Raw genomic sequence first — 25668 nt, forward strand, 5'->3', positions numbered from 1 at the left:
CTCGGTGCCAAATTTTGTTTTATAATACTCCTGTGAAGCGTCTTAGGATGTTTTACTACGTTAAAGGCGCTACATAAATACAAGTTGTTGAGAGAAGCAGCTGTTTTCCTGTCAGTCTGGTTTGGGTTCAAAGCCTCTGAGGTAGATTTTCCCCTCCTCTGTGCGGACTTTGCTGCCAGCCCGCGGAGAGCGGCCACTGGCTGCCCAACAGTCCCAGTGCGAAGAGCCGGTACATTTTCAGGGCTGGTCCTCATTAGCGCCAGGCTGGCTTCTGAGCCGGAAGAGGTGGGGATAGGTCCAATCTTGGCGGGGTGCGGGTGGAGGAAGTGGGGGGGGGGGGGCGGTTATACAGATCGGCACCAGCCCACGCTTGTTTTGTGTGGTCTGGGGGAGCATTCCTGCCCCTCCCAGCCCCACTAAAATACAGTGAAACTTACCTTCGGGCTTCTCTTTGGCTGGACTGCCAGTCGATACTGGCCGAAGCGAGCATGGGTGGTTCAAATAGGACAGTGTTCATTTCCCAGTGCTATTATTCCTCACATTCACCGCAACATTGCTTAAGGGGAAGCTAGATCAATACATGAACTGCGGCGACGTCACAAAATGACATTCTATTGGGGTTTGCAGCCCCCCCCCCCCGAGTGCTGTAAACTGGCAGATCAAAAGAGAGACACATTTTCCTCATCCCTGAACCCGCTCCACCAGTAAAGCATTCATCAGCCGATGCTCCGCTAAATATGTTTACTCCACGAGAGAGGAAAAGCACACAATGTAAGTGCTTCGAAGTAATGATGAGTGTGACAAATTTGTTGTCAAGGCCCGAATTTTCCAAATCCCTCAACATCAGTTCAAACCCTTTCAAGCTTTCCGAGTAAACTCCTGACTTAAAAAATATCACCCTACGTAAACGGCTTAATACAGCAAGATTGGAGCCAGTGCTGACGACAGTGATGTACTGGGGGGGGGGGGGGGGGGGGCATTTCTCACCCTCCACTCGCTGAGGAGATGCCATTGCAGTTCCTTCCACCCAACAACGTCTAGTCAAGAGAAGACAACAACAACAACAAAAAACAACCAGGAGATAGCCGAAGAAAGAAAACTTTTTTATTCTTTTTGAAATTTTTAATAAAACTTGAAATAAAAAAATATTTTAAAAAAAATGATTGTATACGGAAAGCAGCTGGGACACAGTGCGCCAGGAGTCAGGAGTCCCAGTGTGCTGGCAGCAGCACAGTAACCCGAGCCAGTTAAAGCTCTTCCCTGACCGTTATTCAAAGATGGTGAAATGGCAGAATGTTACCGAGTGTCTCGCGCATATGCAACACTGTAAAATACATCAAAAGTATTTGAGAAACTAAAACTATGTTTGCGAGCTGCCGCAGAATGCTAATACACTTGTACTGTGGCTGCTGACTATCTCACTGTAGACTCCGGCCTCGGGGCTCCAGTGATCTGTTAATACAATGAACCTTATAAACTAAACTGACCCCTTCTGCGACAACCAACTCTGCTCCCTGGGCTCTGCTTTCCAGGACTTCCCCCCCCCCCCCCCCAACTCCAAATTAGATCAAACGTCATGTCCAGCCAAAATTGGGTCCTTCCCTGCCATGATAGTTTATTGTTAAGCTCCATTCTCCTCCTCCTGTTGCTGCTCTCTGCCACGTTTCACAGGCAGAGTGTCTGAGTGAGTGCAGCATCGAGCTAGTCGCACACATTTAAATGAGGCACGAAGGCAGCCTTCAGCTCTCATCTTTGGTCTTTTAGCGGTTTTTTTTTGGGGGGGGGGGTCACGAAGACGTCAAGAAAACTGAAAAAGAATAAAATAAAATACAAAAGCCAGCAGTCCATTACTGAATAAAATAACAGAAAACGACAAGGAATTGATGTTTTCCTTCTTAGAGAAAGCTTTGCTTATGCAAATTTTGCAGAAATATATAATGTCACAAAAATTCGGATTCTTCTGTCCATAGAAAGAAGCCTATCTCTAAAAATAGCGGAAATGCCAGAGGCTCTCTGTACCATTACTGATCATCAGTCACAGGCAGTAGCAAGGTCAAGGGAAAGAAGGCATCGCCTTCAGTCAGCTGTCAAGGCAGTACCAATCCAACATTTAATTCACTTAGGCGCTTTTGGTCATGTCGAACCGTCAGGGAGGGATAAGCGAATGTAAGACACACGCACGTATATATTGCGTTAAAAAGTCAATCGTTTTTCTTTTGCTCCATGTTTGGTGGATGGGCCACAGCTCTGAGTCACAAATGGCCGTGCTGCCCCTTGATTTTACACCAGCTTTACAAGCGCTTTTCTGCCCTGCTTTTCTGTGAATGTTATTGAGGTGAACACCAGAAGTGGAAAACATTTTTTGGTTATGACTCCTTAACGGCCATCACCTGAGGCGGCATCACAGCCATTTTAGGATATGAGTCCAACGTTGCTTCCTTGCTGCGCTTCCTTGGTGGTTTTTTGATTGGCGTCCTTTTGGGTGTCTGGTCACCCGTTTCCTGTTTGGCCTGAGTACAGTTCATTCCATCTTGCTCCTGGTAGTTGCAGCTTTGCCTGTCCTCCAGGGTTGAGCTTCTGCCATTGCCTGCCGTGGTTTCCTGGTGTTCTGGAGAAGGACTAATCATTTTTTGAAGATTGGTCGACGTTGGAATGACGGCTTTATTTAGCTTCTGGCTGTTTGCACCGAATGAGCGCTTTGCTTTCTGCGGAGGTGTGGGCTTTTCCCTCTGGTGCTGAGGTGAAATCAGCCCATTTTGCCTCATGCTAACCTCTGACTTATTCAGGCTCTGAGTCTTTTCTTTGAGCTGTGCAGCCAACATAGTAGCTGTCTCTGAGGATAGGTGGGGGTGAATAACCTCTGGCCTGCCCTTCGCATGTGGTGGACCTCTTGGCGATTCCTTGCCTTCTGCTCCCTTCTTATCATCGGGCAAAGTCCCAATTCTTTTCAAAGCATTTTGGACGGCGCCATTGAGATTTTGCATCTGGTCAGGACTTGCTTTATTTTTCTGCATTTTACTTCCATAACTCATGTCATTTGGAGTTTGTTCCCTTGCCCGGTTGAGTCCTTTGTCTTTGTGTCTCAGTTTTACCTCTGTGGAGCTTCTCTTCTCGTCTTGCCTGCCATAAAGTCCAGCAGAGGACTCACTCAGATTCCTCCTTCTGCTGCTGGCTGTCCCATGGTGGCTCTCTATTTGATTGGCCGCTTTATCCAGCGATGGCGATCTTGTGGCTGATGAAGCGCTTGATTGGCCGGTGTTGAATTTGCCGTGAATCCACGATAATTTCGGCTTGGTTGAAGGGTCAGGCGGGGGAGGCTTGGTCCTCTCTGGCGAGGGGTGCTTGCCGCTGGTGTTTGTGTTTTTGCTGCTGTTGGTGTTTACGCTGATATCGCTATCTTTGGACTGCTTAGACAGCCGTGCAACTTTTGCATACACAGCTCCGCTGGTTGATCCTGAGCCGTTGCTGGAGGCTTCACTGTCTGATAATTTAAGTAAGAGCATATCGTTGGGATCGCCTTTCAGACACGTGTACTCCCCGGCATCCTCTTCACTGATTGGAGGAGCTAGCTTTTCCACCAGGTTCACCCTCTCCCGAACACTGTTCTCCAGAATGCTCTCTGTAAAACCAAACCTTAATGTGAGAATGTTTGCACAGTCAACACCACACTGTGGAATTCCGTCACTACACACCACAACCCCAAAGAAGCAGTGTTACTGCCAGCAATGGAGGTCAACAAACAGAGAGGAGAATTTCTGAATAAAGACTAGCAGTCCTCGTACCCGCCACCCACCTGTAATGTATGTACCTTTAAGGGGGAGAACTACTTTTTACAGCTCCTATATCCTGTAGTACCGGCAGTGACCACACCTGTATATAAACCCTGAGTAGTGATCTGTACAGTCAGTTGCAGTTTGAACCCTCATTCAGTAAACACCTGTTGATCGTTCCCTGCAGTCTTTTGTCTGATTATTGAAGGACACAACATTAAGATACCCGGATCTAACACCACCCAACCCCCATAAAATGTTTAGATAAATTCCTCACCTTGCAAAGGACATAGGAGAGAGATATCTTTACCTCCGTCTGATCGGAGAGAAGCACCACTATTAGCCATTCAGTTGGCAACAAGATTGCCTATTTGCTACTCAATTTGTAACGAGGACCCCTACTCTGAATGTAAACGGCAGTAAGAAATCCTTACTGTCCATGATTGGTAACAAGGACCCCTACTCTTCACTCAATTGGTAACAAGGATCTTTACTGTCCCATTTCACTCAAGTGCGGAACTGGTTACCTCAGAAATGGAGCAGGACAACTATAAACTGGAGTTGTACGACCGTATGCAACCACTGATGTTCTGTACTCACCCTCATGAGGCACGCAGTACACGGGGCCATCATCTGCTGTATCGAAAGAGGAAAAAGAGCCATGGGAAGACCAAGATGGGGATGGCTGATCCATCATAGATGGGGGCTCAATGAAGCTACAGTTTAAGGTATTTTCCATGTCATGATGGGCCACTAAAAGAAGAATCACAGGATTAGCAAAGGGACTGGTGAATCCAGGCTAAAGAAGCACCTGCACGTCACAATCACCCACTCGCCATTCAATGACATGACTGTAATGTGACAGCCTCGAGAACATCACATTGACCCACATAATAACACCCACAACCACACCCTACCCCATCGTAAACCTTCCTAATATTTTAGCCTCTACTATCCTGCCTGGCAGATTATTCCAAACATTTAGCACACTTTGCGTAACATTCCTCCTAAGAGCTGTTTTAAATGTATATTCTTTGGTCCTACTTTTTTGGTTTAGTTTCCAGGTTTACCCTATCTATCTATGCTATTTAATATTTTGCACACGTTGATGATCATCTTGCTCATGGAACACTGTGCAGCCTCACAGAATATTATCCAACACTTCAATAGGTCACTCGGTGAAACAGTGGCAGGCTGCATTATTATGGGGTCAGTCAGTGCAGACCTATTGCTCTGTGACTATCAGATGGGACTTCTACCTCCTGTTCTGATTATGCTATGTCTGTGTCTGCCATTCCTGATGCTTCGCTCCTGTGGAGGATATAACGGTTCTAGGCTGAGGGTAAAATGTTATTGATATGAACTGGCATCAGTACCGGGTTTAATGATCACTCCTGTCTCACATAAAAACCACTTGAAAATGATCTCTCTGACAGCATGAATGCGTGGCTTAGGATGAATTCCCCCCCGTTTCCAGTCTTTAGTTCCTGCAGTGCCTCATGTACTTTGTGCCATCCTCACGCTGACTAACTAAAAGGCGCTTCGCATTGCGAAGTAGCGGGACGCTAACTAAACTGTTTACTAACATGGATGTAATACCATGGTGATGCCTCAGGAACATGTGAAGAATTCCTAACCTTTGGAGTTTTAGTGGTGTTCAGCTTTGATGTGGTTATTTCATTAGCTGTAGTAGCAGCTGTGGGTGATTATGGTTGATCTGTGCTAATCGTGGCCTCCACATCTACCTCTTTAATACACACCAACTGATGCAGGAAAGAAAATAATATTTCAGGCAAACTGCCAGGCTGCTGAGATGAAGCCAAGCAATGACTCTCTGTTAGCACAGAGACTAACAGGAGCCTCAGAACTACTACTGATGGGCCAGACACAGCAATAAAGTAATTGCTGGGGAATCAGGTCTGTAATAGGCTGAAGAGTCTCTGATGATTGGTAACTAAGTTGGCGATGACCAGTTCCTGGTTTACGTAGGTGAAGAGCAGTCCTACATAAAGAAATAAGAGCAGGAGTAGGCCATACGGCCCCTCGAGCCTGCTCCGCCATTCAATAAGATCACGGCTGATCATCGACCTCAACTCCACTTTCCCGCCCGATCTCCATATCCCTTGATTCCCCTAGAGTCCAAAAATCTATCGATCTCAGCCTTGAATATATTCAAAAACTCAGCATTCACAGCCCTCTGGGGCAAAGAATTCCAAAGATTCACAACCCTCTGAGTGAAGAAATTCCTCCTCATCTCAGTCTTAAATGGCCTACCCCTTATCCCGAGACTATGCCCTCTAGTTCTAGACACTTCAGCCAGGGGAAACAACCTCTCAGCATCTACCCTGTCAATCCCCTTCAGAATCTTGTATGTTTCAATGGGATCACCTCTCATTCTTCTAAACTCCAGAGAGTATAGGCCCATTCTACACAATCTCTCATGTTTAGGTTACCCCGCCTCTCCACCACCCTCCTCCTTTAACATCATCCCTAAAGCCACCTCTTGATAGGGCTGGTAGGGTTAGATAAAGAGGGTTGGGAGGGGCTCGTGCGGAGCATGAACGTCAGCATAGACCAGTTGGGTCTGTGACGAAAATGGAGTAATTCTGTCCATTGTTTATGAGTCTTCACTCTGCTCTTCGCTATGTGGCTTGAAAAGCAGGTTCTAAGAGATGTACCACTCTCAAAATGGCTGCTGCATTCTAAGAAATTGACTGCCTTTCTGGTCTTGCCTAAAGTGTATGAAAATAGTCCGATCGAGCTGTTGATTACGAACAGATATAGCTGTGGCACATCTCACAGTATTGGTTTCTTTTTTTTCTGTCAGCTTCACAGAAAATAGCCCATCTTATTTTGATACATAACCAGACATTATTTTTTGGCTCAAGTGTCTTGGGGTGCAAATGCAAACATCTTGTGGGTCTATTTTTTATATACGTTTATGATTCACAGTCCTTTTTGAGATTAAGAAATACATACTTCAATTTGTTTTGTCCCAACTATTTTTTTAAAAGTATTTCTCAGCCTTTCTTGTTCAAAGTTGGGAGCACTCCATCTTCAACAATCAGAGAAACAAATTGTCACAGAAAAGTGCATACTGTCCTCCAACAGATTGGGATTGCTGAGGCATCGCCACGGGAGAGTGCAAGTAGCTCCATGGAGCACAAACCTCCTGACCTCTCTCAGGATGACAGCATTCGTCCTCCCACCCGTGCCACTCCACCAGTGCCCTTGTTGTTGCCTGTCAGCCAGCCTGGCCAGACTGCTGCCGCCATGCCGAGATGGTGCAGTCCGTAGCCAGGCCTTCCAGGACCAGAGCTGCTCGAGATTGTCCTCCAAGGCTATCTGCAATCTCCTCCACTGAAAGTCAGCAGCCTTCCACCAGCCATGCTGCGGCCATAGGGGTAGCACTGCGTAGGAGCACCAGGACAGGCAAAGGCACAAGGAAGACAGGCACTAAGAGAATGCACACGGGTGATTAGTTGATGCTTATATGCAATATGGCATTTCATTTATAAATTTAGTTTGGAATGTTTATTTTGTGGTGGCTTTTATTTTTGCATTGTGGCCAAGCAGATGCTGTGATGGTCAGTGACAGAGGGAAGGTAAGGTGTAGGACTGTTGGTGAATGGGGAATTGGGGTTGGGGTTACTGGTATCACACTCAAATTAGCTCTTCACAGAGAGCCCAGGCAGAAAGGGGCTGTCTAGGTTGCCTCCTCCCTTCCTCCTCTTCCTCTTCTTCCTCCTCCTCTTCCTTCTCATGCTCCTGCTCCTCACCTCTGCTCTCTTGCTCCTGCTCACCATATAACTGGTGGCAGGGGCTGTGCCCTCATGATGGCGAGGTTGTGCAGCACACAACAAATGTTGACACCCGCTCTGCCGAGTACTGCAGGGCTCCTCCAGAGCGGTCCAGACAGCGGAAGCATTGTTTCAGCATACTAATGGTGTGCTCTATCACATTTGTGTGGCAGCATGGCTTTCATTGTATGCATGCTGCGCACGTGTGCATGGGTTGCGCACCGGAGTCATCAGCCATGTCATCAGCGGTTAGCCCTTGTCACCCACTAGCCACCCTTTTGTTTGTTGTGGTGGCTCAAATGCAGCTGGCACAGCGGACTGCCACAGAATGAAGGCATGATGACTGCTGCCAGGATACCGGACATTGACCTGCATGATTCACTGCCTATGGTCGCACACCAGCTGGACGTTGAGGGAGTGGAATCCCTTTTGATTCCGGTACATGACAGTGTTGCCATGCGGTGCCCGGAAAGCGATGTGCATGCAGTCAGTGGCATCCTGCACCATGGGGAAGCCTGCAATCCTTGCAAATCCACGTACCCGCTTTGCCTGCTGCTCTCTGGCAAGAGAGAATGAAATGTAGTCAGCATTCTTTGAATAGAGAGCCTCAGTGACCTCCCTTACACAACAGTGGAGGGTAAACTACAAGATGTTGCAAATATCTCCAGCTCCAGCCTGGAAGGAGCCAGGCGCATAAAAGTTCATGGCCACGGTCACCTTCACAGCCACTGGCAATGCAGTCCTTGCCTTGCTCTGAGGTTGTGGCTGTGGCAGGTGGCAGATTTCAATGAGGACGTCCTTAGTGAAGCGCAGACATCTCACACATTGTTCCTCACAGACATCTCACACATTGTTCCTCACTGAGGTTCAGGTAGGAGAATTGCTCCCTGAACACCCTGGGCAGATATGGCCTCCTGCTGAGAGCCCTTCTTCATCTCCTCCTCCTCCTCCCTCTTCTAGCAGCTGGTCCTGCTCTGCATGGCCTCTGCTCATTCTCTCAGTTATACTGTATTCCAAGGGAAATGCCTACTGCTGCACCCATGTCTGGGAGCGATTGGTTTGTGCAGAAGCCTTGAAGTCAGGAAAAAGTCCTTCAGCAACCGCCACACCACTCCCTGTAGAGTTTTTGCAACTTGAGAGCACTATGGAAAGCACCAAACACTTGTAGAATCGTAGCAACAGCCAGAGGAAATCAACCAGCAGCTAACCTGTTAGTAGTTGATGATAGCGCTGGTGGGAGTCCTTCATGCTGTTTTAATACGTGTTCCGCTGTGTGAAATTAAGAGAGAGCGTCGGCTGGAGCGTAGAGATCAAAAATGGCACCGCTGGCGTCACGCTGACTGATGTCATGATCTGCTTGCTCTGCATACTTCCGGCGGATGTTAGCTGTGCATGCGTTAGCGCCCTCACCAAAATAGCATCTGGCAGAAGGGTGGGCCCGCACATCGGATGCCACTTTGGTCCCTGAACGGCACCAGAACAACGGCCGCTACCAAGCCCATTTTGGCGCCCAGTGCCTTCAGCTTTGCCGATGTTGGGATGAAGGAAATTCCATCAGGGAGCAAAGAGTAGGAGCACAGGCCTATAGGAAAAATGTTGAAAGCAGCAGTGAGAGAGCAGCCCATCCCAAGGCACAGGGCTGGAAGAACTACTCCAACTCCCAGTGAGTGAGCAGTATAGGACAGGGCTGGCAGAACTCATTGGTGTAGAAATTGGTATGCATTGCGCCCATTTTCCAGGCATAAACTGGATGCAAAGCATACCAATTTAGCATCGGGACGGTCTGGTAAATTCGCGGGGCCCCTTTTTTAAGTGTCCCAGTTAGGGCGGGGCAGGTGTTGGAGCCTCAGGAATCTTCAGCTGCCCGAAAATGGGTCCAGACTAATTTGTATCCCATCATCTCTAAATGACACTGAACAATACCGTGGCATGTGAATACTCACTGAGAAGTGGCTTGGGATGAAAGGCACTATAAACATGCATGTTGTTGCTGTTGAGAACACTCCTGGCTAATACAAGCAGAGTGTGCATGCAGGGTCAGTAATTACACTGGAACGATGCCTATGATTATTACTTTTTTCAAGGGTTAAACTGCATAATATGCAGTTTTAAATGTTTACAGAAAGCTGTAAGAATATTTAGTTTTAATCCAGTTCCTCTCGGCAGTTTCCAATAAAATATCCTTGTGTTATATAACAGAAAGCAGGCTGTTTAGAACTGGAACCGGGGCAGTGTCTGAAAAATGTATGGGAAGTAGAGCCCGTCTCTGGTTTGTCCATTAACAGAGCAGCTCCTGATCTGAATGCATTATCATGGGTTAAATTGATTGCAAAGGGAGTAAAGTGTAGAGATGGGAATAACCATACAGGTGTGGAGGTTGAGACAATGCAACACCAGGCAATCAGAACACGTGAGGCAAGAGAACCAGCCAAAATAAAACGGCCTCAGGACGAGAACATTCCTTTGGAATGATGCTAAGAGCTTCTGGAAAGGAGAGGCACCCTCACTGTGTTAAAAAAAATCAAACTTTCCTGAAAACTTTCTTTACTGAAATAGCAAAGGGAGAGGAGTTCCTCTTGTGTGCAGTGCCTATTCTTTATAAATGTTACGCAAAGGAAACCTTCCTCCACAATGTTTCAGGAAAACATAAAATGTATAGCAGGTTCGCCAGCATCTGAAAGAGAATTGACAGATCAACATTTCGGATACAGACCCTTCATCAGGCCTCAAATGTTCAACCCTTTCGCATTAATCTATCTTTCCACGTTCAAATGCTGCCTAATCTTCTATGCACTCCCAAGATTTTTGGTTGTTACTTCCAGAAGTTTATTTTTTTTGCTTTTCTCTAATAAAATATCCATTTGTGCAAATTAAACATTTTTAATTTCTGCAAAGAATTGCTACTCACCTACGACCTTTGGGAATTTCTGGCGCTTAATGGGAATTCTGGGTAGTTTGGTGCTGATCTGACTCAAGGTGCCACGCAAGCGCCTCCGTGCCTGCTTGCCTCTGACAGCGATGACTTGATTGGAACTGGCAGGAGGTAAAACACAGAATGTTAGCTGGATAACACCTCCAGTCTGCAAACCTCACACAAGGTCCCAGCGACAGGCGTCCCTAAGGTACATCTCAAATTATACTCTAGACGCCACATTTTGTGCGAATCTGCTACTGCTGATAACATTCATGAGGAGGATTCCTCTTTGGCGGTACTGGAAATATTGGGTGACCGCATACATTCAACAGCAAGGAGAGATAACAGGCAGCAAGTCAATGGAAATAACAATCAGGAGAGGTGTAAAACAGGCTGCTGCTCTGCTGTCACCCATTTTGCACGATGGCACAGTCAAAATCTACCCCACTGTCTTCACTAGGAAACCTCACTGTTTATTTATGAGAGCAACCAGTCAAATTCACCTGTTCTGGTGAAGTCAGGGTTAGAATGTTAGCAGATATTATCCACTGCTGTGCTGGGACGTTAAAAATTGCATGTAGACCCTTAAATATAAGAGAAGGGTGATAATAAATTCTCAATGTGGCTGATTAGATGCTGCATGGAAGCGTACATTGGAAACTTGACATGTATAAACTCAACACGTATTCACCAAACATGTGTACACGTTTAATGCTATGCCTGCTCTTGCTTTTTCTTGTTAAACGTCTTCTGATGCCTTGTATGAATGGGTTTGACCATTGACTCCACATCGAAACACATTTCCAACGGGCAACAGCACATCTAATTTTTGTTAAATCATGATAAACCGCTAAAAAAATGAGGTGGGCAGAACGCGGGGCACATTTGAGCAGTTCGGAGTAGAATTCTCACAGCTGCTGGGGTAGGTCTGATGAGATTTACATCGCAACATGGATTAGTACAGGGCTGGAAGAACCATTGTGAGCTTTATAGACAGTCCCATCATTTGAAAAACATTGCACCCCACTCTGCCATCAACTGGGGAAGGAAGCTTTATGGCCTTTTTTGAAAAATGAGCTAAATTGGACCAAATCACTTTCCTCAATTGCATCTATCAATCAGGGGCAGTGCTGAGTGAGTTAACCCACTCCTACCCACAAAGCACAGTGCTGAGTGAGTTAAACCACTCCTGCCCACAGGGCACGCTGCTGAGTGAGTTAACCCACTCCCACCCGTAGGGCACAGTGCTGAGTGAGTTAACCCACTCCTACCCACAGGGCACAGTGCTGAGTGAGTTAACCCACACCTGCCCACAGCGCACAGTGCTGAGTGAATTAACCCACTCGTACCCATAGGGCACAGTGCTGAGTGAGTTAACCCACTCCTGCCCACAGGGCATAGTGCTGAGTGAGTTAACCCACTCCTGCCCACAGAGCACAGTGCTGAGTGAGTTAACCCACTCCTACCCACAGGGCACAGTGCTGAGTGAGTTAACCCACACCTGCCCACAGCGCACAGTGCTGAGTGAATTAACCCACTCGTACCCATAGGGCACAGTGCTGAGTGAGTTAACCCACTCCTGCCCACAGGGCATAGTGCTGAGTGAGTTAACCCACTCCTGCCCACAGAGCACAGTGCTGAGTGAGTTAACCCACTCCTACCCACAGGGCACAGTGCTGAGTGAGTTTACCCACACGGCACAGTGCTGAGTGAGTTAACCCACTCCTACCCACAGGACACAGTGCTGAGTGAGTTAACCCACTCCTGCCCACAGGGTACAGTGCTGAGTGAATTAACCCACTCTTACCCACAGGGCACAGTGCTGAGTGAGTTAACCCACTCCTGCCCACAAAGCACAGTGCTGAGTGAGTTAACACACTCCTGCCCACAGGGCACAGTGCTGAGACAGTTAACACACTCAACCACAGGGCACAGTGCTGAGAGAGTTAACACACTCATAACCACAGGGCGCAGTGCTGAGTGAGTTAACCCACTCCTACCCACAGGGCACTGTGCTGAGAGAGTTAAAACACTCATAACCACAGGGCACAGTGCTGAGTGAGTTAACCCACTCCTGCCCACAGGGCACAGTGCTGAGTGAGTTAACCCACTCCTGCCAAAAGGGCACTGTGTTGAGTGAGTTAACACACTCCTGCCCAGAGGGCACAGTGCTGAGTGAGTTAACCCACTCCTGCCGACAGGGCACAGTGCTGAGTGAGTTAACCCACGCCTACCCACAGGGCACAGTGCTGAGTGAGTTAACCCACTCCTGCCCACAGGGTACAGTGCTGAGTGAATTAACCCACTCCTACCCACAGGGCACAGTGCTGAGTGAGTTAACCCAATCCCGCCCACAGGGCACAGTGCTGAGTGAGTTAACCCACTCGTACCCACAGGGCAGAGTGCTGAGTGAGTTAACCCACTCCTTTCCAAAAGCCACAGTGCTGAGTGAGTTAACCCACTCCTGCCCACAGGGCACAGTGTTGAGTGAGTTAACCCACTCCAACCCATAGGGCACAGTGCTGAGTGAGTTAACCCACTCTTACCCACACGGCACAGTGTTGAGTGAGTTAACCCACTCTTACCCACAGGGCACAGTGCTGAGTGAGTTAACCCACTCCCGCCCACAGGTCACAGTGCTGAGTGAATTAACACACTTGTACCCACAGGGCACAGTGCTGAGTGAGTTAACCCACTCCAAACCACCAGTCACAGTGCTGAGTGAGTTAACCCACTCCTACCCAAAGGGCACAGTGCTGAGCGAGTTAACCCACTCCTGACCACAGGGCACAGTGCTGAGTGAGTTAACCCACTCCTGGCGAGAGGGCACAGTGCTGAGTGAGTTAACCCACGCCTACCCACAGGGCACAGTGCTGAGTGAGTTAACCCATTCCTGCCCACAGGGTACAGTGCTGAGTGAATTATCCCACTCCTACCCACAGGGCACAGTGCTGAGTGAGTTAACCCACTCCCGCCCACAGGGCACAGTGCTGAGTGAGTTAACCCACTCCTGCCCACAAGGCACAGTGCTGAGTGAGTTAACCCACTCATACCCATAGGGCAGAGTGTTGAGTGAGTTAACCCACTCCTTTCCAAAAGCCACAGTGCTGAGTGAGTTAACCCACTCCTGCCCACAGGGCACAGTGTTGAGTGAGTTAACCCACTCCAACCCATAGGGCACAGTGCTGAGTGAGTTAACCCACTCTTACCCACACGGCACAGTGTTGAGTGAGTTAACCCACTCTTACCCACAGGGCACAGTGCTGAGTGAGTTAACCCACTCCCGCCCACAGGTCACAGTGCTGAGTGAATTAACACACTCGTACCCACAGGGCACAGTGCTGAGTGAGTTAACCCACTCCCGCCCACAGAGCACAGTGCTGAGTGAGTTAACCCACTCCAAACCACAAGTCACAGTGCGGAGTGAGCTAACCTACTCCTACCCACAGGGCACAGTGCTGAGCGAGTTAATCCACTCCTGACCACAGGGCACTGTGCTGAGAGAGTTAACACACTCATAGCCACAGGGCACAGTGCTGAGTGAGTTAACCCACTCCTACAAACAGGGCACTGTGCCGAGAGAGTTCACACACTCATAACCACAGGGCACAGTGTTGAGTGAGTTAACCCACTCCTGCCCAAAGGGCACAGTGCTGAGTGAGTTAACCCACTCCTGCCGACAGGGCACAGCGCTGAGTGAGTTAAACCACGCCTACCCACAGGGCACAGTGCTGAGTGAGTTAACACACTCCTAACCACAGGGCACAGTGCTGAGTGAGTTAACCCACTCCCGCCCACAGGGCACATTGCTGAGTGAGTTAACCCACTCCTACACACAGGTCACAGTGCTGAGTGAGTTTATCCACTCCTGCCCACAGGGCACGTGTTGAGTGAGTTAACCCACTCCTGACCACAAGTCACAGTGCTGAGTGAGTTAACCCACTCCTACCCACCGGGCACACTGCTGAGTGAGTTAACCCACTCTTACCCACAGGGCACAGTGCTGAGTGAGTTAACCCACTCCCGCCCACAGGGCACAGAGCTGAGTGAGTTAACCCACTCCTGACCACAAGGCACAGTGCTGCGTGAGTTAACCCACTCCTGCTCACAGGGCACAGTGCTGAGTGAGTTAACCCACTCCTGACCACAAGGCACAGTGCTGAGTGAGTTAACCCACTCCTGCCCACAGGGCACAGTGCTGAGAGAGTTAACACACTCAGAACCACAGGGCACAGTGCTGAGTGAGTTAACCCACTCCTGCCCACAGGGCACAGTGCTGAGTGAGTTAACCCACTCCTGCCCACAGGGCACTGTGCTGAGTGAGTTAACCCAATCCTGCCCACAGGGCACAGTGCTGAGTGAGTTAACCCAATCCTGCCGACAGGGCACAGTGCTGAGTGAGTTAACCCACTCCTAACCACAGGGCACAGTGCTGAGTGAGCTAACCCACTCCCACCCACAGGGCACAGTGCTGAGTGAGTTAACCCACTGCTGCCCACAGGGCACAGTGCTGCGTGAGTTAACACAATCCTGCCCACAGGGCACAGTGGTGAGTGAATTAACCCACTACCGCCCACAGGTCACAGTGCTGAGTGAATTAACCCACTCCTAGCCACAGGGAACAGTGCTGAGTGAGTTAACCCAGTCCTGCCCACAGCGCTGAGTGAGTTAACACACTCGCGCCCACAGTGCACAGTGCTGAGTGACACACTCATAACCTCAGGGCACAGTGCTGAGTGAGTTAACCCTCTCCTAGCCACAGGGAACAGTGCTGAGTGAGTTAACCCAGTCCTGCCCACAGGGCACAGTGCTGAGTGAGTTAACACACTCACGCCCACAAGGCACAGTGCTGAGTGAGTTAACCCATTCCTGCTGACAGGGCACAGTGCTGAGTGAGTTAACCCACGCCTACCCACAGGGCACAGTGTAGAGTGAGTTAACCCACTCCTGCCCACAGGGCACAGTGCTAAGTTAATTAACCCACTCCTGCCCACAGGGCACAGTGCTGAGTGAGTTAACCCACTCCTGCCCACAGGGCACAGTGCTGAGTGTGTTACTCCCGCCCACAGGGCACAGTGCTGAGTGGGTTAACCCACTCCCGCCCACAGGGCACAGTGCTGAGTGAGTTAACCCACTCCCGCCCACAGGGCACAGTGCTGAGCGAGTTAACCCACTCCTGCCCACAGGGCAAAGTGCTGAGTGAGCTAACCCACGCCTACCCACAGGGCACAGTGCTGAGTGAGTTAACCCACTCCTGCTCACAAGGCACAGTGCTGAGTGAGTTAACCAACTCATACCAACAGGGCACAGTGCTAATTGAGTGAACTCACTCCTACCAACAGGGCACAGTGCTGAGTGAGTTAACTCCCTCCTGCCCACAGGGCACAGTGGTGAGTGAGTTAACCCACTCCCGCCCACAGGGCACAGTGCTGAGTGAGTTAACATACTCACGCCCACAGGGCACAGTGCTGAGTGAGTTAACCCATTCCTACCCACAGGGCACAGTGCTGAGTGAGGTAGCCCACTCCTACTCTCAGGGCACAGCGCTGAGTGAGTTAACCCACTCCTGCCCACATGGCACAGTGCTGAGTGAGTTAACCCACTCCTGCCCACACGGCACTGTGCTGAGTGTGTTACTCCTGCCCACAGGGCACTGTGCTGAATGAGTTAACCCACTCCCGCCCACAGGGCACAGTGCTGAGCGAGTTAACCCACTCCTGCCCACAGGGCACAGTGCTGAGTGAGTTAACCCACTCCTACCCACAGGGCACAGTGCTGAGTGAGTTAACCCACTCCTGCCCACAAGGCACAGTGCTTAGTGAGTTAACCCACTCGTACCCGCAGAGTGAGTTAAACCAATCCTACCCACACGGCACAGTGTTGAGTGAGTTAACCCATGCTTACCCACCGGGCACAGTGCTGAGTGAGTTAACCCACGCTTACCCACAGGGCACAGTGCTGAGTGAGTTAACCCACTCCTGCCCACAGGGCACAGTGCTTAGTGAGTTAACCCACAGGAGATAATGCTGAGTAAGTTAACCCACTCACGCCCACAGGGCTCAGTGCTGACTGAGTAAACCCAATCCTACCCGCAGGGCACAGTGCTGAGTGAGTTAACCCACTCCCGCCCACAGGGCACAAGGCTGAGTGAGTTAACCCACTCCTGCCCACAAGGCACAGTGCTGAGTGAGTTAACCCACGCTTAACCACAAGGCACAGTGCTGAGTGAGTTCACCCACTCCTGCCCACAGGGCACAGTGCTGAGTGAGTTAACCCACTCCCGCCCACAGGGCACAGTAATGAGTGAGTTAACAAACTCCCGCCCGCAGGGCACAGTGCTGAGTGAGTTAACCCACTCCTGCCCACAGGGCACAGTGCTGAGTGTGTCCACAGGGCTCAGTGCTGAGTGAGTTAACCCTCTCCCGCCCACAGAGCACACTGCTGAGTGAGTTAACACACACCTACCCACAGGGCATAGTGCTGAGTGAGTTAACCCACTCCTGCCAACGGAGCACAGTGCTGAGTGAGTTAACGAACTCGTACCCACAGGGCACAGTGCTGAGTGAGTTAACCCACTCCTACCAACTGGGCACAGTGCTGAGTGAGTTAACCCACTCCTGCCCAAAGGGCATAGTGCTGAGTGACATAACCCACTCCCACCCACAGGGCACAGTGCTGAGTGAGGTAACTCAATCCCGCCCACAGAGCACAGTGCTGAGTGAGTTAACCCACTCATGCCCACAGGGCACAGTGCGGAGTGAGTTAAACCACTGCTACGCAAAGGGCATAGTGCTGAGTGAGTTAACCCACTCCCGCCCACAGGGCACAGGGCTGAGACAGTTAACCCATTCCTGCCCACAAGGCACACTGCTGAGTGAGTTAACCCACGCTTACCCACAATGCACAGTTCTGAGTGAGTTAACCCACTCCTGCCCACAGGGCACAGTGCTGAGTGAGTTAACCCACTCACGCCCACAGGGCACAGTGCTGAGTCAGTTAACCCATTCCTACCCACAGGGCACAGTGCTGAGTGAGTTAACCCACTCCTGCCCACAGGTCACAGGGCTGAGTGTGTTAACCCACTCCTACCCACAGAGCACAGTGCTGAGTGAGTTAACCCAATCCCGCCCACAGGGCAGAATGCTGACTTGTACCCGCAGGGCACAGTGCTGAGTGAGTTATCCCACTCCTACCCACAGGGCACAGTGCTGATTGAGTTAACCCACTCCTACCCACAGAGCACAGTGCTGAGTGAGTTAACCCAATCCCGCCCACAGGGCACAGTGCTGAGTGAGTTAACCCACTGCCACCCACAGAGCACAGTGCTGAGTGAGATAACCCACTCACACCCACAGGGCACAGTCGGAGTGAGTTAACCCACTCCCACCCACAGCGTACACTGCAGACTGAGTTAACCCACTCCTAACCATAGGGCACAGTGCTGAGTGAGTGAGCCCAATCCCGCTCACAGGTCACAGTGCTGAGTGACTTAACCCACTGCCACCCACAGGGCACAGTGCTGAGTGAGTTAACCCAACCCCCCCCCCCCCACAGGGCACAGTGCTGAGTGAGTGAACCCAATCCCGCCCACAGGTCACAGTGCTGAGTGAGTTAACCCACACCTACCCACAGGGCACAGTGCTGAGTGAGTTAAGCACTCCTGTCCACAGGGCACAGTGCTGAGTGAGTTAACACAACACCGCCCACAGGGCACAGAGCTGAGTGAGTTAAGCACTCTTGCCCACAGGGCACAGTTCTGAGTGAGTTAACACAACCCCACCCACAGGGCACAGTGCTGAGTGAGTTAACCCACTCCTGCCCATAGGGCACAGTGCTGAGTGAGTTAACCTAATCAAACCCACAGGGCACAGGGCCGAGTGAGTTAACCCAATCCCGACCACATAGCACAGTGCTGAGTGAGCTAACCCACTCCCGCCCACAGGGCACAGTGCTGAGTGAGTTAACCAACTCCTACCCACAGAGCACAGTGCTGAATGAATAAACCCAATCCCGCCCACAGGGCACAGAGCTGAGTGAGTTAACCCACTGCCACCCACAGGGCACAGTGCTGAGTGAGTTAACCCACTCCTGCCCACAGGGCACAGTGCTGAGTGAGTTAACCCACTCCTGCCCACAGGGCACTGTGCTGAGTGAGTTAACCCACTCCTGCCCACAGGGCACAGTGCTGAGTGAGTTAACCCAATCCTGCCGACAGGGCACAGTGCTGAGTGAGTTAACCCACTCCTAACCACAGGGCACAGTGCTGAGTGAGCTAACCCACTCCCACCCACAGGGCACAGTGCTGAGTGAGTTAACCCACTGCTGCCCACAGGGCACAGTGCTGCGTGAGTTAACACAATCCTGCCCACAGGGCACAGTGGTGAGTGAATTAACCCACTACCGCCCACAGGTCACAGTGCTGAGTGAATTAACCCACTCCTAGCCACAGGGAACAGTGCTGAGTGAGTTAACCCAGTCCTGCCCACAGCGCTGAGTGAGTTAACACACTCGCGCCCACAGTGCACAGTGCTGAGTGACACACTCATAACCTCAGGGCACAGTGCTGAGTGAGTTAACCCTCTCCTAGCCACAGGGAACAGTGCTGAGTGAGTTAACCCAGTCCTGCCCACAGGGCACAGTGCTGAGTGAGTTAACACACTCACGCCCACAGGGCACAGTGCTGAGTGAGTTAACCCATTCCTGCTGACAGGGCACAGTGCTGAGTGAGTTAACCCACGCCTACCCACAGGGCACAGTGTAGAGTGAGTTAACCCACTCCTGCCCACAGGGCACAGTGCTAAGTTAATTAACCCACTCCTGCCCACAGGGCACAGTGCTGAGTGAGTTAACCCACTCCTGCCCACAGGGCACAGTGCTGAGTGTGTTTCTCCCGCCCACAGGGCACAGTGCTGAGTGAGTTAACCCACTCCCGCCCACAGGGCACAGTGCTGAGCGAGTTAACCCACTCCTGCCCACAGGGCAAAGTGCTGAGTGAGCTAACCCACGCCTACCCACAGGGCACAGTGCTGAGTGAGTTAACCCACTCCTGCCCACAAGGCACAGTGCTGAGTGAGTTAACCAACTCATACCAACAGGGCACAGTGCTAATTGAGTGAACTCACTCCTACCAACAGGGCACAGTGCTGAGTGAGTTAACTCCCTCCTGCCCACAGGGCACAGTGGTGAGTGAGTTAACCCACTCCCGCCCACAGGGCACAGTGCTGAGTGAGTTAACATACTCACGCCCACAGGGCACAGTGCTGAGTGAGTTAACCCATTCCTACCCACAGGGCACAGTGCTGAGTGAGGTAGCCCACTCCTACTCTCAGGGCACAGCGCTGAGTGAGTTAACCCACTCCTGCCCACATGGCACAGTGCTGAGTGAGTTAACCCACTCCTGCCCACACGGCACTGTGCTGAGTGTGTTACTCCTGCCCACAGGGCACTGTGCTGAATGAGTTAACCCACTCCCGCCCACAGGGCACAGTGCTGAGTGAGTTAACCCACTCCTACCCACAGGGCACAGTGCTGAGTGAGTTAACCCACTCCTGCCCACAAGGCACAGTGCTGAGTGAGATAACCCACTCCTGACCACAGGGCACAGTGCTGAGTGAGTTAACCCACTCCCACCCAGAGGGCACAGTGCTCAGTGAGTTAACCCACTCCTGTCCACAGGCACAGTGCTTAGTGAGTTAACCCACTCGTACCCGCAGAGTGAGTTAAACCAATCCTACCCACAGGGCACAGTGCTGAGTGAGTTAGCCCATGCTTACCCACCGGGCACAGTGCTGAGTGAGTTAACCCACGCTTACCCACAGCGCACAGTGCTGAGTGAGTTAACCCACTCCTGCCCACAGGGCACAGTGCTTAGTGAGTTAACCCACAGGAAATAATGCTGAGTAAGTTAACCCACTCACGCCCACAGGGCTCAGTGCTGACTGAGTAAACCCAATCCTACCCGCAGGGCACAGTGCTGAGTGAGTTAACCCACTCCCGCCCACAGGGCACAGGGCTGAGTGAGTTAACCCACTCCTGCCCACAAGGCACAGTGCTGAGTGAGTTAACCCACGCTTAACCACAAGGCACAGTGCTGAGTGAGTTCACCCACTCCTGCCCACAGGGCACAGTGCTGAGTGAGTTAACCCACTCCCGCCCACAGGGCACAGTAATGAGTGAGTTAACACACTCCCGCCCGCAGGGCACAGTGCTGAGTGAGTTAACCCACTCCTGCTCACAGGGCACAGTGCTGAGTGTGTCCACAGGGCTCAGTGCTGAGTGAGTTAACCCTCTCCCGCCCACAGAGCACACTGCTGAGTGAGTTAACACACACCTACCCACAGGGCATAGTGCTGAGTGAGTTAACCCACTCCTGCCAATGGAGCACAGTGCTGAGTGAGTTAACGAACTCGTACCCACAGGGCACAGTGCTGAGTGAGTTAACCCACTCCTACCAACTGGGCACAGTGCTGAGTGAGTTAACCCACTCCTGCCCAAAGGGCATAGTGCTGAGTGACATAACCCACTCCCACCCACAGGGCACAATGCTGAGTGAGGTAACTCAATCCCGCCCACAGAGCACAGTGCTGAGTGAGTTAACCCACTCATGCCCACAGGGCACAGTGCGGAGTGAGTTAAACCACTGCTACGCAAAGGGCATAGTGCTGAGTGAGTTAACCCACTCCCGCCCACAGGGCACAGGGCTGAGACAGTTAACCCATTCCTGCCCACAAGGCACACTGCTGAGTGAGTTAACCCACGCTTACCCACAGTGCACAGTTCTGAGTGAGTTAACCCAGTCCTGCCCACAGGGCACAGTGCTGAGTGAGTTAACACACTCACGCCCACAGGGCACAGTGCTAAGTTAATTAACCCACTCCTGCCCACAGGGCACAGTGCTGAGTGAGTTAACCCACTCCTGCCCACAGGGCACAGTGCTGAGTGTGTTACTCCCGCCCACAGGGCACAGTGCTGAGTGGGTTAACCCACTCCCGCCCACAGGGCACAGTGCTGAGTGAGTTAACCCACTCCCGCCCACAGGGCACAGTGCTGAGCGAGTTAACCCACTCCTGCCCACAGGGCAAAGTGCTGAGTGAGCTAACCCACGCCTACCCACAGGGCACAGTGCTGAGTGAGTTAACCCACTCCTGCCCACAAGGCACAGTGCTGAGTGAGTTAACCAACTCATACCAACAGGGCACAGTGCTAATTGAGTGAACTCACTCCTACCAACAGGGCACAGTGCTGAGTGAGTTAACTCCCTCCTGCCCACAGGGCACAGTGGTGAGTGAGTTAACCCACTCCCGCCCACAGGGCACAGTGCTGAGTGAGGTAGCCCACTCCTACTCTCAGGGCACAGCGCTGAGTGAGTTAACCCACTCCTGCCCACACAGCACTGTGCTGAGTGTGTTACTCCTGCCCACAGGGCACTGTGCTGAATGAGTTAACCCACTCCCGCCCACAGGGCACAGTGCTGAGCGAGTTAACCCACTCCTGCCCACAGGGCACAGTGCTGAGTGAGTTAACCCACTCCTACCCACAGGGCACAGTGCTGAGTGAGTTAACCCACTCCTGCCCACAAGGCACAGTGCTGAGTGAGATAACCCACTCCTGACCACAGGGCACAGTGCTGAGTGAGTTAACCCACTCCCACCCAGAGGGCACAGTGCTCAGTGAGTTAACCCACTCCTGTCCACAGGCACAGTGCTTAGTGAGTTAACCCACTCGTACCCGCAGAGTGAGTTAAACCAATCCTACTCACAGGGCACAGTGCTGAGTGAGTTAACCCATGCTTACCCACCGGGCACAGTGCTGAGTGAGTTAACCCACGCTTACCCACAGGGCACAGTGCTGAGTGAGTTAACCCACTCCTGCCCACAGGGCACAGTGCTTAGTGAGTTAACCCACAGGAAATAATGCTGAGTAAGTTAACCCACTCACGCCCACAGGGCTCAGTGCTGACTGAGTAAACCCAATCCTACCCGCAGGGCACAGTGCTGAGTGAGTTAACCCACTCCCGCCCACAGGGCACAGGGCTGAGTGAGTTAACCCACTCCTGCCCACAAGGCACAGTGCTGAGTGAGTTAACCCATGCTTAACCACAAGGCACAGTGCTGAGTGAGTTCACCCACTCCTGCCCACAGGGCACAGTGCTGAGTGAGTTAACCCACTCCCGTCCACAGGGCACAGTAATGAGTGAGTTAACACACTCCCGCCCGCAGGGCACAGTGCTGAGTGAGTTAACCCACTCCTGCCCACAGGGCACAGTGCTGAGTGTGTCCACAGGGCTCAGTGCTGAGTGAGTTAACCCTCTCCCGCCCACAGAGCACACTGCTGAGTGAGTTAACACACACCTACCCACAGGGCATAGTGCTGAGTGAGTTAACCCACTCCCGCCCACAGGGCCCAGTGCTGAGTGAGTTAACCAACTTCCACCCACAGGGCACAGTGCTGAGTGATTTAACCTAATCACGCCCACAGGGCAGAATGCTGACTTGTACCCGCAGGGCACAGTGCTGAGTGAGTTATCCCACTCCTACCCACAGGGCACAGTGCTGATTGAGTTAACCCACTCCTACCCACAGAGCACAGTGCTGAGTGAGTTAACCCAATCCCGCCCACAGGGCACAGTGCTGAGTGAGTTAACCCACTGCCACCCACAGGGCACAGTGCTGAGTGAGATAACCCACTCACACCCACAGGGCACAGTCGGAGTGAGTTAACCCACCCCCACCCACAGCGTACACTGCAGACTGAGTTAACCCACTCCTAACCATAGGGCACAGTGCTGAGTGAGTGAGCCCAATCCCGCTCACAGGTCACAGTGCTGAGTGACTTAACCCACTGCCACCCACAGGGCACAGTGCTGAGTGAGTTAACCAAACCCCCCCCCACAGGGCACAGTGCTGAGTGAGTGAACCCAATCCCGCCCACAGGTCACAGTGCTGAGTGAGTTAACCCACTCCTACCCACAGGGCACAGTGCTGAGTGAGTTAAGCACTCCTGTCCACAGGGCACAGTGCTGAGTGAGTTAACACAACACCGCCCACAGGGCACAGAGCTGAGTGAGTTAAGCACTCTTGCCCACAGGGCACAGTTCTGAGTGAGTTAACACAACCCCACCCACAGGGCACAGTGCTGAGTGAGTTAACCCACTCCTGCCCACAGGGCACAGTGCTGAGTGAGTTAACCTAATCAAACCCACAGGGCACAGGGCCGAGTGAGCTAACCCAATCCCGACCACATAGCACAGTGCTGAGTGAGTTAACCCACTCCCGCCCACAGGGCACAGTGCTGAGTGAGTTAACCAACTCCTACCCACAGAGCACAGTGCTGAATGAATAAACCCAATCCCGCCCACAGGGCACAGAGCTGAGTGAGTTAACCCACTGCCACCCACAGGGCACAGTGCTGAGTGAGTTAACCCACTCAGGCCCACAGGGTACAGTGCTGAGTGAGTTAACCTACTCCCGGCCACAGGGCACAGGGCTGAGTGAGTTAACCGACTCCTGCCCAAAAGGCACAGTGCTGAGTGAGTTAACCCATGCTTATCCACAGTGTACAGTGCTGAGTGAGTTAACCCACTCCCGTCCACAGGGCACAGTGCTGAATGAGTTAACCCACTCCTGCCCACAGGGCACAGTGCTGAGTGTTAACCCACTCCTGCCCACAGGGCACATTGCTGAGTGAGTTAACCCACTCCTATCCACAGGTCACAGTGCTGAGTGAGTTAACCCACTGCTACCCACAGGGCACAGTGCTGAGTGTTAACCCACTCCTGCCCACAGGGCACAGTGCTGAGTGTTAACCCACTCCTGCCCACAGGGCACATTGCTGAGTGAATTAAACGACTCCTGCCCACAGGGCACATTGCTGAGTGAGTTAACCCACTCCCGCCCACAGGGCACAGTGCTGAGTGAGTTAACCCAATCCTGGCCAAAAGGCACAGTGCTGAGTGAGTTAACTCACGCTTATCCACAGTGTACAGTGCTAATTGAGTTAACCCACTCCCGCCCACAGGGCACAGTGCTGAATGAGTTAACCCACTCCTGCCCACAGGGTACAGTGCTGAGTGTTAACCCACTCCTGCCCGCAGGGCACGTTGCTGAGTGAGTTAACCCACTCCTATCAACAGGGCACAGTGCTGAGTGAGTTAACCCACTCCTGGCCACAAGGCACAGTGCTGAGTGAGTCAACTCACTCCTGCCCACAGGGCACAGTGCTGAGTGTTAACCCACTCCTGCCCACAGGGCACATTGCTGAGTGAGTTAACCCACTCCTATCCACAGAGCACAGTGCTGAGTGAGTTAACACACTCCTGGCCACAGGGCACAGTGATGAGTGAGTCAACTTACTCCCGCCCACAAAGCACAGTGCTGAGTGAGTTAACGCATTCCGACCAAGAGGGCACAGTGCTGAGTGTTAACCCACTCCTGCCCACTGGGCACATTGTTGAGTGAGTTAACCCAATCCTGGCCAAAAGGCACAGTGCTGAGTGAGTTAACTCACGCTTATCCACAGTGTACAGTGCTAATTGAGTTAACCCACTCCCGCCCACAGGGCACAGTGCTGAATGAGTTAACCCACTCCTGCCCACAGGGTACAGTGCTGAGTGTTAACCCACTCCTGCCCGCAGGGCACGTTGCTGAGTGAGTTAACCCACTCCTATCAACAGGGCACAGTGCTGAGTGAGTTAACCCACTCCTGGCCACAAGGCACAGTGCTGAGTGAGTCAACTCACTCCTGCCCACAGGGCACAGTGCTGAGTGTTAACCCACTCCTGCCCACAGGGCACATTGCTGAGTGAGTTAACCCACTCCTATCCACAGAGCACAGTGCTGAGTGAGTTAACACACTCCTGGCCACAGGGCACAGTGATGAGTGAGTCAACTTACTCCCGCCCACAAAGCACAGTGCTGAGTGAGTTAACGCATTCCGACCAAGAGGGCACAGTGCTGAGTGTTAACCCACTCCTGCCCACTGGGCACATTGTTGAGTGAGTTAACCCAGTCCTATCCACAGGGCACAGTGCTGAGTGAGTTAACCCACTCCCGCCCACAGGGCACCGAGCTGAGTGAATTAACCCACTCCAGCCCACAAGGCACAGTGCTGAGTGAGTTAACCCACGCTTACCCACAGGGCACAGTGCTGAGTGAGTTCACCCACACCCGCCCACAGGGCACAATGC

General features: G+C 51.8%; 1 protein-coding gene across 1 annotated transcript in view; it reads right to left on the reverse strand.

Moving 5' to 3' along the window:
• Positions 1 to 1090: 1090 nt before the first annotated feature.
• The window catches only part of scarf2 (scavenger receptor class F, member 2), a 199744-nt gene continuing 175166 nt past the window's right edge, over positions 1091 to 25668 (reverse strand). The window contains exons 9-11 of the mRNA XM_085961481.1: positions 10479 to 10603; positions 4371 to 4523; positions 1091 to 3619 (exon numbers count right to left, since the gene is read on the reverse strand). Of these exons, the coding sequence (XP_085817607.1) occupies positions 2367 to 3619; positions 4371 to 4523; positions 10479 to 10603 (1531 nt within the window). The 3' untranslated portion in view covers positions 1091 to 2366. The remainder of the gene's footprint in view (positions 3620 to 4370; positions 4524 to 10478; positions 10604 to 25668) is intronic.

Source organism: Somniosus microcephalus, chromosome 19 (genome assembly GCF_052327205.1).
Source record: "Somniosus microcephalus isolate GS21.2 chromosome 19, FLI_Smic_1.0, whole genome shotgun sequence".
In the NCBI taxonomy this organism is placed as follows: Eukaryota; Metazoa; Chordata; class Chondrichthyes; order Squaliformes; family Somniosidae; genus Somniosus; species Somniosus microcephalus.